This window comes from Palaemon carinicauda, chromosome 44 (assembly GCF_036898095.1).
Source record: "Palaemon carinicauda isolate YSFRI2023 chromosome 44, ASM3689809v2, whole genome shotgun sequence".
In the NCBI taxonomy this organism is placed as follows: Eukaryota; Metazoa; Arthropoda; class Malacostraca; order Decapoda; family Palaemonidae; genus Palaemon; species Palaemon carinicauda.
The window spans coordinates 18148944-18162498 of record NC_090768.1 but is presented as its reverse complement, the minus strand read 5'-3'; the positions used below and the strand labels follow the sequence as shown (position 1 = coordinate 18162498).

The 13555-nt window shown below is 34.2% G+C and overlaps 2 protein-coding genes across 3 annotated transcripts in view; one reads left to right on the top strand and one right to left on the bottom strand.

The window, feature by feature from the left end:
* The window catches only part of LOC137634264 (actin-binding protein IPP), a 107794-nt gene extending 95748 nt beyond the window's left edge, over positions 1–12046 (top strand). For both annotated transcript variants that reach the window (XM_068366548.1, XM_068366549.1), the window contains exons 8-9: positions 284–412; positions 7943–12046. In XM_068366548.1, coding sequence (XP_068222649.1) covers positions 284–412; positions 7943–8047 — 234 coding nt within the window. In that variant the 3' untranslated portion in view covers positions 8048–12046. The remainder of the gene's footprint in view (positions 1–283; positions 413–7942) is intronic.
* Hus1-like (Hus1-like checkpoint clamp component) overlaps positions 1–13555 on the bottom strand; it is a 128021-nt gene that overhangs the window by 8993 nt on the left and 105473 nt on the right. The gene's annotated exons all lie outside the window — the stretch shown is intronic.

Genomic DNA, 13555 nt, shown 5'->3' with positions numbered 1-13555 from the left:
CTGTCGAGATTCTGAGATTGTAACCACATTCTGCTTATAAACTTGAAATTTTTATTTACCCCCAATGTTTTCAGTTTATTATTCAGAGGTTAGGGAACCAAAGGCTTCAGTGATATTAGCATGAAGACTATATCTATTGAAACTAATTTCAGTATTAAAATTTGTTTTTTCATAATGGTTGAATACTTTTGAATAACCTTAATTTTCTATGGTATGATAGAATTATGTCTTATAGCTGCTCTGTAGTTACCGTCATACTCAGAATATCATTTCTATCCAACAGAACAAATGGTTTGAATGTCCACCCATGTCAGTTGGTCGGGCAAGCCCAGCAGTAGCTGCCACAAATTCCCTGCTGTATGTTATTGGTGGGGATCAAACTAGTGAAGTTAATGACTTTTACCGAGCACAGGTAAGTGCATGATTTTATTTAACTACTGTTTCACACACTCAAAACTATGAACACTAACATTTCAACAAAGGGCTTTATTGCTCATTGGCAGAAAAATTTAACTATTCTAAATGGACAGACATCACTGGTGATATACCAGCAGTAGTTACTCTACTTTTTGGCAGCAATAATTTGAAACTTATGCCAATTATATTTTGCTCCATCTCATTTGTTCCTTTAATGGGAGTATGCTTTTAGCTTGGCTAGAACTTCAGCTGTTAAGATTTATAGTGGCAGGGAAGCCCAGCCCCTAAACCAGTATGCTGAGTAGCTGTGTTTTTTTCTTCTAGTTTGTGGTTAGCAGTTTGTTGTGAATGATGGGAGTTTAAAGAAGATGTGACTTTTTGCAGTTTTCCCAATAACTGTAGTTGACTTACAGTTTCCATGTATCATTCCAATACAGAATACACTTTTGTTACTGTTAACAGCAGTTCTATTGCTCTTTGTGCCCTCACAAGTGTGTTGTAATGACAACGATGTTATCGTAACTTATGAATGAAATGTGTTGTTCACTGTTGGTAGGATTGCCGCCACTTCTACACTCGAGTGAAACAATGTTTCAATATCGGCGCCATCCTAGGCGGCAGAAGAATATCTGTTCTTCAGCCTAGGGTCTGCCGAATCTAACAAGTTTAGAAGAAGGCAGCAGGGTAGCCGCCACTTCCACACAAGAGTGAAACAATGTTTCAGTATCGGCGACATCCTAGGCGGCAGAAGAATATCTATTCTTCAGCCTAGGAAGCAGGACTAGTCTTTTAGACCACAGGGGAGAAGGTGGGGGCATCATACTACCACTTCAGGTGCGGCCAAGAGAGGCTTAGCCTCTTATGCCGGCAGCTGTAAGCTGGCAGGGGAGTGACTACTCACCCTGCTGCTCTGCCGGCCCTGCTGCTCTGCCGTCAGCAGAAAGACTGAATACTCTGAGGTTCTGTCGAAAACCAAAGCCGGGATCTCGCCGGTAAAGGTGGGAGACAGAAAACCCTAGCCTAGTCAAGCCGGAGTGAACTACTCTATGGCAAGACCAGATAGGGTTGTCGCCTACGGCGGCACTCAGAGGGAAGGATTACCCTTAAATCTCCACAGGAGACAAGTATCAAGTTATATAATTCTAGGAGATGTACTATCTCCCGTTGAATTTAAACAATGATACACGAGGTTAACGGGGATAATGTCTGAAAGTATACTACAGCGCAAGGCTAGGTAGCCTAGCGTGAGACGAGATCTCGGTTACCTAAATCGCCGAAACACTAACGTATACGATCGACAAAAGGAAGAGGAAATTATGCATAAAATCTATATCTTTACTAGTATAGTTGTGCCTAAATAGCTTTCATAATTTATTAATGCTATTACAACCGGAAAAGTCGTTCTGCTAACTAAATAACACATGCATAACGAATGACAGCGCCCATGGCGCCTCTGGTGACAGGCCTAGCTCCTTAACACAATAAATTACTCTAATTTCACTGTGAAGCAGGAGCTAAAAATTATACACTGTAAAGAATAAATACTCAACTTTCCAGAGGCAAAAGAAGCTGGAGATTGCATATTAATTCCTCACAAAAGCGATCAAAAACGTTTGATCAACAGGGAACACCACTGTGCGAAATTGCTACAAAAATAGGAATGAGCGTCATCTTGGATACTCGTAGTAGTAGGGGAGGAAGGGTAACCTGTAACGGCTCCCCTTCCGTCTTTCGCCACTCTTCCCCTCAAAGCGAAAACGCTATTCGGGGTGAAGATTGCTATGTGTCGTATCAAGATATACGTCCCCTGATATTATGCGGTATCCTTAAGAGAAATTTTAAGGATATTCATGCTAGGAGTTAGAATTCTGGAGACCTAAAGGTCAATTCTCTGGGAATATCACTGTAGCCAAATATCCCCTAGAAAGCTACCTATAGGAACCTTCCATCAGGACGACATGGCTTGAGCCCAAAAGTGTTTTTACACATAATCAGAGTGATTTACTATTATTTAGAATAGAGAAATATGACAAAACAAATTTCTAAAAAAATTTCTATAATCAGTTCACAATGAATAAAGATTTTTTCAAAGGAAAGTACAGGAAAGCTCTTTTACTAGTTAATTCTAAATGTATGTCATTATTATAGATAGGAAATAGCTAGAAAAAAAAACTGTTCAAATAGCTAGAAATAAGATCAACAATACTATAGCTATAGGTATTCTCCCAAGACACAATGTCAGCTACTTCACCCTTAGTAAGGCCATAAGGATAAACAAAAGGCTTAAGTCAACATGCCAGAAAAAGAAAGTAAAATTTATAGATCTTTTGGATACATTCTACGGCAAGAGACAATTATACTGAAGAGACGGAGTACACTTTAGTGAAGAAGCCAAGAGAGTATACAGAAACCAACTTAATCTCAGCCTGTACAATTACTTAGACACAGTAGACCAAGAACAAACTAGACCCTTAAAAAATCCTCCAACAACAATTAGAGGAAATTTGGCAGAAAATTTGGATAATGCAGATAAAAATAAAACTTAAACACTAGTAAATCAGGGAAACTAGCAAAGCCACAGAGGAAGAGAAAAAAAGAGGAAATTTCCTCAGTGACAATTCAATGCCGAGAAACAAAATGGAAAACTTTAGGGCAATGAGTGCTAGTGAGGAACTAGATGTCATTACCAAGACCTGGATTCAAGAAAAAACATAGGATTTTATCCGAGAATTTGAAATCCCAGGTTTCAAGCTTTTCAAGAAGGATCGCCTTACCAAAAAAGGTGGAAGGGTAATGCTCTTTGTTAAAAATCACCAAAACCCCATAGAAATTAAATTAAAAACCGAATGGGAAGTAACAGGTGCAAACATCAACACTATAGGAAAAAAACATGTCTATACTAGTAATATATAGACCAGCACATCAAACACAAGAACAGGACAAAGCTGGATAGACAACTTGGACACGAAGTTAACAATAAGCTAGCTGTCCTAATGGGAGACTTCAATGCAGCAGTAAACTGGGACACTATGAATTATACAGTACATCAAACACAGAGGGACATAGACTACTAGAATTTGACAACAATGAATTCTTCCATCAATGGGTCGATAAACCAACCAGAGGAAACAACATACCAGATATTGTGCTAACAACAGAAGAAAATTTAGTATCCAGTGTTTCAGTAGGCAAAAGTGACCACAGAATAGTTAGTTTTCAAGTAAATATTCCTCATTGAGAGATAGAGAGAGAGAGAGAGAGATAGAGAGAGAGAGAGAGAGAGAGAGAGAGAGAGAGACTCTGTGTGTGTGTTTTCATATGATAACTAATAATACTAGCTATAGATGAAATTTATGGAGACAATGCCGCCAAACAGTAAGTATTGGAAATAATTTGGAAAACACTTTTAAGTTCTCAAAGACCACAAAATATGACAACAACAACAGTCACAAATGTTTTCATATTTTGTTCTCTTAAGATTTATGATTATACTTTTAACATTTACTGTAAATGTTGTGTATTATATGATTTTTATACACCTTTATTCTTATTTATTCTACAGTAACATGATTTACGTGCTTTTAATGTTTTTTTTTTTTTTTTTGTATTACAACTTCAATATCTGTGGCAGACTGACGTAAAGGCAAATAAAATGGCTTAAACTTTATTTCTCCATATATTATTTTTGACAAAAAACACATAATTGACAAAGACATACATTGAATTGACATAAACAGAGGTATACCAGTATGGTATAAAAAGTAATGAGCCAAGAACACTACCCTGACCTGGGTAACACCAGATATCACATCCTTATGCTCGCTATGATGCCCACTCTGCAATTCAGTAATGAGGCTAAGAAAAAACCCACCTACTTCCAACTGTTTCATTTTGAAAACAAAGGCCTCATGATGAACACGGTCAAAGACAGCACTAAAATCAAGGCCAATCATTCAAATTTAAGCATTTAAAAAACAATAAAGTTGTTGATATCAAGATTGGAGATGTACAAGAGAAAATAAAATTAACGTTCGATTCGTTTTCCGGAGGTTTTTGTTGATATCAAGTTTACTTCCAAGAAGTGTGTTTCCGCTATGCCAAATTCACTTCTAAATACCGCCTTTGGGTATGTACTTTATGGCTGTTACGTGATAATCATTAAACTTCATCCCCAAAATAATCTCGTAATTATCATTTTATTAAAAGAACTTTACGTTTGCATAATGTCATGGGATGTCACTAAAATTATTCCTATTCACTTGATGGAAACACTTTCACAAAAAAAAACCCTATTTACTAAGGCAACATAATTTCTGAATTGCATCTCTTTAAATGACGTCACTTCCTTTCCAACTTCCATGTATGCATGGTTCTATTCCTACTAAACCCTTTTATATTTCCTACATTGTATTAGATTATTCCTGTGCCATAATAAAAATACACGTCATAGTAGATTCATTAGAAATCACAATTCATTTATGTAATAGACCTACTGTACAGTGTATATAACTAAGCCTTTACATATATACTGTAACTTAATTATAATGATAACTATAAACACTGTACTACTATCGTTATTCATATCACAGCAATTATTTTAAGCTCTTAAGACATACATGATAATCTTCCCCAAAAAAATTACTGTATTTCTAACACTGTGGTAACTGCTCAGCAAATTGATGTAGCTTACCTACTTAGTTCCCTACAGGACAAGAAGGAACTTGTTTAAGTTAACAGCAGTAATGTAAGTTTAGGATTAGAGGTGGAGCGTGTGGACCTTTCACTATCTTCCTTCCCCTCTGTGGGGGTGCAGCGGTTGTTCCGTTACTGCTTGGATCAGACTTTGATGCAGGTGAGGGGGAGGGATGGAATGTACGATACATTATGCCTAATTGGCCATACATTGACTTCATTTTCTTCTGAGGATATGATTCTTTTTCAATCATCTATCAGCAGACAAAAACCTCGCCCAATCCATGAGAATCTATTCTCAAGTGTTGGAAGGTGGTAGGACTCAACACTCCCGCACCTCTATCAGGTCCAAGTGTATTGACATCCCAGGCTTTCTCCCTCCTAATAATGTCTCCTATTAAAGGACAAGTGTTTTTATTTGTGACGGAACAAATCACATATTTTAAAAGTATTTTTCCTAACTATACAAGCCCGAGTCCTTTAAGTTTCACTACCTGCCTCAAACACTCTGCAAGCCTTAGGCTTCCCAATCACCAGCCTGTAACTTCCAATACCTTTTTATAAATTTTAACAGTCGATGTTCCAGCCAAGCTGAAAGCATACAACTACTCAAGGACTCAGGTTTATATAGTCAGAAAAAATACAAATTGTTTCATGTTTTGTTTCATTGTTGATGTCGGCTACCCCCCAAAATTGGGGAAGTGCCTTGGTATATTTATGTATTTCTCTCATAAAACATTCTGCTCAATGAAATTTTTTTTTTTTTATTGAATGTCAGTTACAAGGAGAAAGCCATGGATATCAAATGATACTCTGGATACTATAAAAATGAGACAAAGGAGGAGCGTATACCCATCAAAAAGAGAAATGGCTTTGTTATGGCAACAGTAGATGAAGAAAGAAAACATTGGATGGAAAACTTTAGTGAGGAATAATTTGGCTGATATTCCTGAAGCTGATGAAGACCTTGATGTGTCCATGAATGAATTCAAGTGTGTTTGAAGTCAAAGCTTTCCTAAAAAAAATATGAGATGGAAAGCCCCAGGATACGATATAATAATGGCTGAGATGATACTGGCCAAAAATGAAGTAACTCCCAGACTACATACAAGATTATTTTGTAGAATGTGGCATGAAGAGGCAAAACTTGATGAATGGGAGTTAAGAGTTTTGGTGAAAATAGCAAGTGTTGGCAGAAAGAAAAAAAAAATACAGAGGCATAACACTTACGTCAGTTATGAAAATATATAGTATGCTTATTCTAAAGAGGCTGGAAGAAAGATTGATGAAAAGCTGAGAGATGAACAAGCAGGATTTAGAAAAGGTAGTTGTACTGACCAAATTTTCATTTTGGGACACGTTGTACAGCAATGAGTAGAATATAGAAATCCCCTTTTGATGGCATTTGTGGACTATGAAAAAGCCTTTGATAGTGTGCGGGCAATTTTGTGGAGAGTCCTGCATTATTATGGAATTCCTCTTAAATATGTAAATTTGATCAAGTCTGTTCATGAGCATAGCAAGGGCAAAGTTAATGGTAAAGGAGTCTTATCAATAAATTGCCAGTGAACACCGGAGTACTCAAAAGGAACGTGTTGTCACCTATGTTGTTTATCCTCCTCATGGATTTTGTAATGCGTAGAACAATCAGAGATGGTTGAGAAGGATTGGACTGGATTGGTGATAGGAATTTAGCAGACCTTAGAGTATGCTGATGATGCTGTCCTTGTTAGCAGAACACCACAATTTGCAATGCTTGCTTACAAGAATGCATGAAACATCACACGAGGTTGGGCTGAAGATAAATAGAAGAAAGACAGAGATGATGAGAATTGAGTATGCAATGTAAGATGAAATATCATTGGAAGGGGAAAGGATTAATGAGGTAGAATCATTTAAGTATTTAAGAACTATGATCTCCAATACAGGGTCTTTAGAATTAGAGTTTAGTGAAAGATTGAAAAAAGCAAAACAATGGCTAGGTTAAGTAAAATTTGGAAATCAAATATCCTGAAATTACACAAAATCAGACTATATATCAGTTAAGAGAGATTGGTGTTACTCTATGGATGTAAGTCATGGTATGACAATGAAACAATCTCTAATAAATTTAGTATATTTGAGAACAAAGCCCACAGTAGGATATTGGGAGTCAAATGGCAAGACAGGATTAGAAATGAAACTATAAGAGAGATTACTCGAGTGCCATATGTGGATGAGATCAGGATGAGGGGTAGATGGAGATGGTTTGGGCATGCTCTTCGCACTCCCCAAGAGAGATTAGTTCACCAAAGTTCAGCTGGGCTCCACAAGGCATAAGAAGAGTTGGAAGACCCAGGCCTACATGGCTGAGGACTATGAAGCACGAAGTAGGAGATGATGAATGAAGTATTGAATTAAAAGCTCGAGATAGAGATAGAGATGACTGGCAAAATCTAACCCAGGCCCTTTACGTCAATAGGCGGGAGATGATGATGATCTTCCCCGCTTCTCCTCCTCTTCAGTGGGCACTTTGATGTGAATTGTTTTTTTTTAATCTTTTCATCACCACACCCTATGTACATTAAAGACTTTTTAGGTAGTAAAATATGGAGAGGTAGTAAGGGGTATTTAATGTTGATTTTTTATTTTATTTTTATATTAAAGTTCAGGCTTTTTTATGCAAGATCTCTATAACATAAATAATTAATAAAATTAAATTCATTTCATGATATAGATGAAATGCCCATATGAATTAGGTTATTTAGGATCTAAATAATAGTGCAATACTGAATTAAAATTATTCATATTTCTGAAAATAGGAATTGCTTTTGAATATAATTTTTTTTTTCAGGTTACTATAGCACACGTTGAATATTTTGACCCAAGTACTAATCGTTGGTTGGACTGTACGTCTTTACCCGAGAGTCGCTCCGAAGCGGGAGCTGTTGTCATTTGACCCCCTCCTCCTTCTCTTTTGTCTCTTCCTCAAACGTGCAGGGTTCGTAAGTATCAGAATCCAGATGATGATCCTGGATGTCCAATTATGGCTCAGAAACGAACTATCAATCGTCACTCACATAGTCCCAGGCAGCCAGCCTGAGATAAATGCAAAGGCAGCACAAGGTGTTTTCTAAAGATGATTGGTTTCTTTGATTAGCTTTTGGGTCTTATTAATGAAGAGCTAAAATTTAGTTCCAATACATTAAATATAATTGCATATTTGTCTCCAACCTAGAATATAATAATGCAGTATCATGACAACTGCACTTCACATTTTTCAGTTTATAAGTGAATTATTCTAGTATATTAATTCAATTCACACTTCAAAATTATTTTCTCTTCCAAATCTATACAAAGACTTTCTCCTGAACTAGCAGCATTGTTGTAGTATTACATGATATTTTCATGCGTGTTGTTCAGTTTCATATTAGAACTAATACAGTATATAAAATTCAGCAGACTTAATTATTTTTTTTTTTTTAATTAAAAATAATAGCCTTGGAAACTTGACAATGGTTATTTAAGTATTTAGGATAATTATTTTGGGGAAATATTTCAGAGTAAGACCCATTTTCACAATCCTTTTGTGACCATTATTTACGTTATTCGTTTTATAAGTGAATTAATCTGGTATATTAATTCAATTCATGCTTCAAAATTATTTTCTCTTTCAAATCTATACAAAGATTTTCTCCTGAACTAGCAACATTGTTGTAATATTACACAAATGGTAAATAGCTTGTGTTGATCACAAGAGGGGCTCTTTATATATATATATATGAACTTGTCCTTCTTATGAAAGCTTGTTCATGTTAAAGTTCTTCTGAAAGTTTATATGATAAATTTGACTTTATTTTCAGGGTTTGAAATTTTTGTTTCAAAACAATATGGTTTAACTGTAGGAAGAGACTGTCATATAGTCATTGCCAGTATGTTTTGAAGCTTTATTTAATACTGCCAATACATTACACTTTTGTACTGTAAATTATGATGCTTTCAAAATATTTACTGGCATACTTTAGGTCTCGCAGGAATTTAAGGCTGTCATGAAATATTTTTTCCCAAGTGCTGTCTCGGACACCTAACTGATGGATGATAGTGCGTCTTTATGCATATCAGTATTGAGACTTAGAGAAACAAAAATTCCCCATTTTGTAGATGCATAGATGACTTGAAATATAAAGAAGTTCTAGTTTCATAGTCTGGAAAATGATAAATTAAGCATATCATTCTCATTTGCAAAACAATGCTTATCTATGAATGAAAGTTATAAATTGCAGAGTACAATTCAAGTAACATGAAGGTTGAGTCATTCATGGGTGTTCATACTTTTCATGGTTAATGTAATCAATGTTTTTGTTATGTGCTGGCAAAAGATTACTTTTCTATTAATGTGTCAAGAGAAGTTATTTTAAAAATTTACTTGTTTTTTTGCAATTTAATTGTGAATGCCAGGCACAATATTCCAAATTAAAGAAAATGCTATTTTGATTAAATGTCAAATGGTTTACTGTTTGAAATTATTTCTCTATATTTAAAAGTATTATCTGTTAGCTACAATGCTCAAATAATGTTACTTCTATTAAATTTTCTAATCTATATTTATGTAGCTATTCAGATTTTAATTTTACTACACGTTTTACAAGGACTAAATAATATATATGATATAGATATACAGTATAGATGCAGATATTACTAGCATATCTGTATTTTTCATAGAGAAAGGAGTAATTCATGGTAATAGTAACATTACTGCAAGTGTTTAATGCATTGGAGTGCATTTTATACTTGTCTGAATAGCCTTTTGAAGTATGAACTTCAAGTTGTTTCACGAGCATGATATCCAGTTGAGGGAAAATACACTGTTATTGCTAAGATTTTCTTGAGATATTCAAGATTAATAACAGTTTGGTGATCTATGTTAGATTTCTGAATAACAGATATACTAAATCTTTTACCAAACAAGTAACCTCTTAATTGTTTTAAAATTATTTGTCCTTATTTGATGTCATTTATTAATGTCCTTTAATAGATAACATTTTCAGGGTTTTTCTAGACAGGCAGTAATTTCCTTGAAATGCTCTCTGATTTTTCAAAACTTAATTCTGTAGTTTCCTCTTTTCTTTACTTTTTGGGCAATTATGATAACATTTGAAAGACTTACCTTGCCATAAGTAATGACCATATTGTAGTGTATTGTACTTCACCCAAAAAACTCTTTTCAAGTGTTTTGTGTAAATTTTCCCTTACCACTGCATAATTTTCAAACATGTATATCTTGCATCGCATTCAGACTAGAGTTTGTTGGTGATGGAAAGAATCTTAGATCATAAGAGAATGGTTCTAATTTAGGGCAGAGTTTCTCAATGAGATTTTGTCGAAGGTAAGACTTCGTATGAGAATGGTTTGCTTGTCATTTGCCTTATTTACACAAAATCATGTGCTTTATCTGTAAATACTGAGGCTTTATCTAAAGATGTGTATTCATGTTGTTGTTTAAATTTTTAGTGTGAGTAAAAAGCATTCTTTCTGAAACAGTGAGTGGTGTAACAATATTCCAAATTTTCAAGAATTTGTAGTAGAGTATTTATGGATTAGTCAGGTTTTGTTACTAACAGTATGACGGTTCCTTAGGTACTGGTGCTCACCATGCCTATAACTATAAATACTGCAGCTGTTGGTTTTGCAGCTCATTTTTTATAGTTACAATTGCACAGTTTTTTCCACCCAATGTTGATCAGTACAGTGTACTGTATAGTATAGGTTTATTTTTTTCTCTCTCAATTGTAAGTTATACAGTAGTACTGATTAAATGTCGTTAAATTGCTCACAATTATGTCTTAAGTGTGAAAAAGATTAATGTCTTAGCTAACTGTGTTTACACCTTGTAATGAATGGAATACGATACATGATGTGAACCTTCAGGTTTAACAGGTTTATTCATCAGTCTATCCGTCTCAGACTTAATCAAATTATAATTCTTAATCTTTGTTATTTTACCAGTAATCATCAGTTCTTCTTGTTTTACTTAAATCGAAACTTCATTAAAGATTTCTTCTTAGATGCTGTAACTTGCGTAAGTAGCCTCGTATAAATGTGTCTTTAGAGACTTCGAGTGAATCTACAGTTCATAGGGAAATGCTTCTTGTGGGTGCTCAATGCCATATAATGTATTTAGAAAAGGGTTCTTGTTTTTTCTATCTCTTTTGATCTGTTCACTTAGAACTTAGATCATGATTTACTGCTTAATTGGGGGGTATCTTTTGGGAAAGATAGCCCTTCAAACAGCATCAACTTTAATACAAGTCATTAACAATCAAGTAGTTTATTTTTTTTTCATTCCTCAAAAGTTTAGTAAATATTTAGTGTATAGCAGTACTTTTTTCCAATTGAATGCCAAAATTTGTTTTATGATACATATGTTAGGTTACTTTGTTTCTTTTATTGTACCATTATATGTATATATAGTAGTAGTGGTAATTATTATGCTTTACACATTTTATTTAATATATGACTTTTGTTTTCAGAATTTACTATCATTCTGACATACTGTAAACTTTGTGCACTGCCATCATCTGGTGTTACGTGAAAAATTAAAGATGATGAAAGGTCATAGTTTTTAGTAACTCATTAATAAAGGGTATGTGTATTTATAAGGGTCTGCAGAACTTAAATATTTATTATAGAGTCTATGAGGATTGCTTATAAATGTCAATGGTTAAAGAATGAATCATAGCTAAAAATGTCCTCATTTTGATTTCATGAATGACAGATACTCTATGTATTCTCTGCATGCCCTTGACTTCTCTGTGATTACAGTTTTGTTAATAGAGGTGGTAAAATTTAACATTAATAAATTATTATAATCGGAAGTCAACATATAAGGCCAGTATATATCATGAATGTTTTTTATTGTCTGAAATACATTGGCTAGATGAATGAAGATAATGAATTATTACTAGATTTTGAATTATGTAAGGTTCAGTATATTATAAATGGATCTACTTTTATTAAATAATTCCAAAGCTTAATTATAGTATTCTACAAATAATTTTTATGAATATTCACTGTACATTACTGTAAATTAGTATTTTTGTTATATTCTCATTGATCTATATACTGTCATATTTCCACAGATTTAGAAATCCCTGTCATACCAATCTTATGTTTGTGGTTAGAATGAGAAGCTTAGAAGCTTATATTGTGGATGTTAAGTTTGCTTGTAAAATATGGCTTCCCTCTCACTTTCTATACAAGTACAGTATTAAGGTGTTATTGTCATTGATCTTCCTTGGAATGTTTTCAGGTTTTCCTTTGAAATACTACTATCATTCAATAATTGTTTATGCAATTTTTTTGCTATTAATATTTGCTTTTTATAATTAAGCATTGAGTTATAGTCAAAATGCTTTTCCCCTCTGATTACTGAGTATTTCTTATGAATTATATTTTTCCTCCCTGACAACTTTGAACTTCTTGGATCTTTTGTGAAATTGACTAGTGGGTTAGTTAAAATCACTCTTGATTTTGTTACAATTCTCAGTTCATTGTGTATTCTTTTAGCTTTGGCTTGGATGGCTGTGCAACACAATACAGTACATAATTTTTGCTTTTTGTTGTATGCATTAATTATAATTACACTTTATTAATATATATTAGCGTTTAGTAATTTTGCTTCCAGTTCAGCCTTATTAGTGGTTAATTTTTTATTTATTTTTTTTTAGCTGTGATGTGTTTTATCATCTTAGCTCGGCACATTAATTGAGGTTTACGAAGGTGAGCTTACAATTCTTTCTCATCATTACTGTATTGTACAGGGACACTCCTTTTGTGTATCATATTGAGAATAGTAGTGTTGTTTGGATGAACATATTTTGTGTATCTTGTTGTGGGCAGAAGTGTCTCAGGCCACGCATATTTCGTGTATCATATTTGGTTCTGATGTGCGGAATGTTATAGGATTAGTCACATAAGTAATATCACTTTAACCAAAAGCAAACTAACAGGCAATGTGAAGGGAAGGGAAGACATGTATCATGAATTGAGGCAAGTAATCTGTCAAGTCATGTCGGAGAAAGTGGGATTTAATCAACAGTAGACACTTGTAAGCCTATGTAATGTTGAAACATTATTTATATTTAACTAGATGCCCCGATTCCAAAGATTAAATGCAGCATTATTATTATTTATGAAAGCTATGATAATCTTTGAGTTTCAAGATCCTATATGCGGATGCTTTGCCAAATTATCTAATATCACTGATAATGTGTTCTCTTATAAAGGATAATTTTTGAAATGAAGAAAAGGAACCGTATCCACCACAGTACAGATATTTTCCTTGTAAAAGTTGAAAAATGTAAGAATATTATAGTCCTCACCTAACCTCAATGCTATAAAGAACCACTGTTATTAACATTGGGGTTTACAGCAAGGAAACCTCACAACTGCCATGTCCATATCCAAC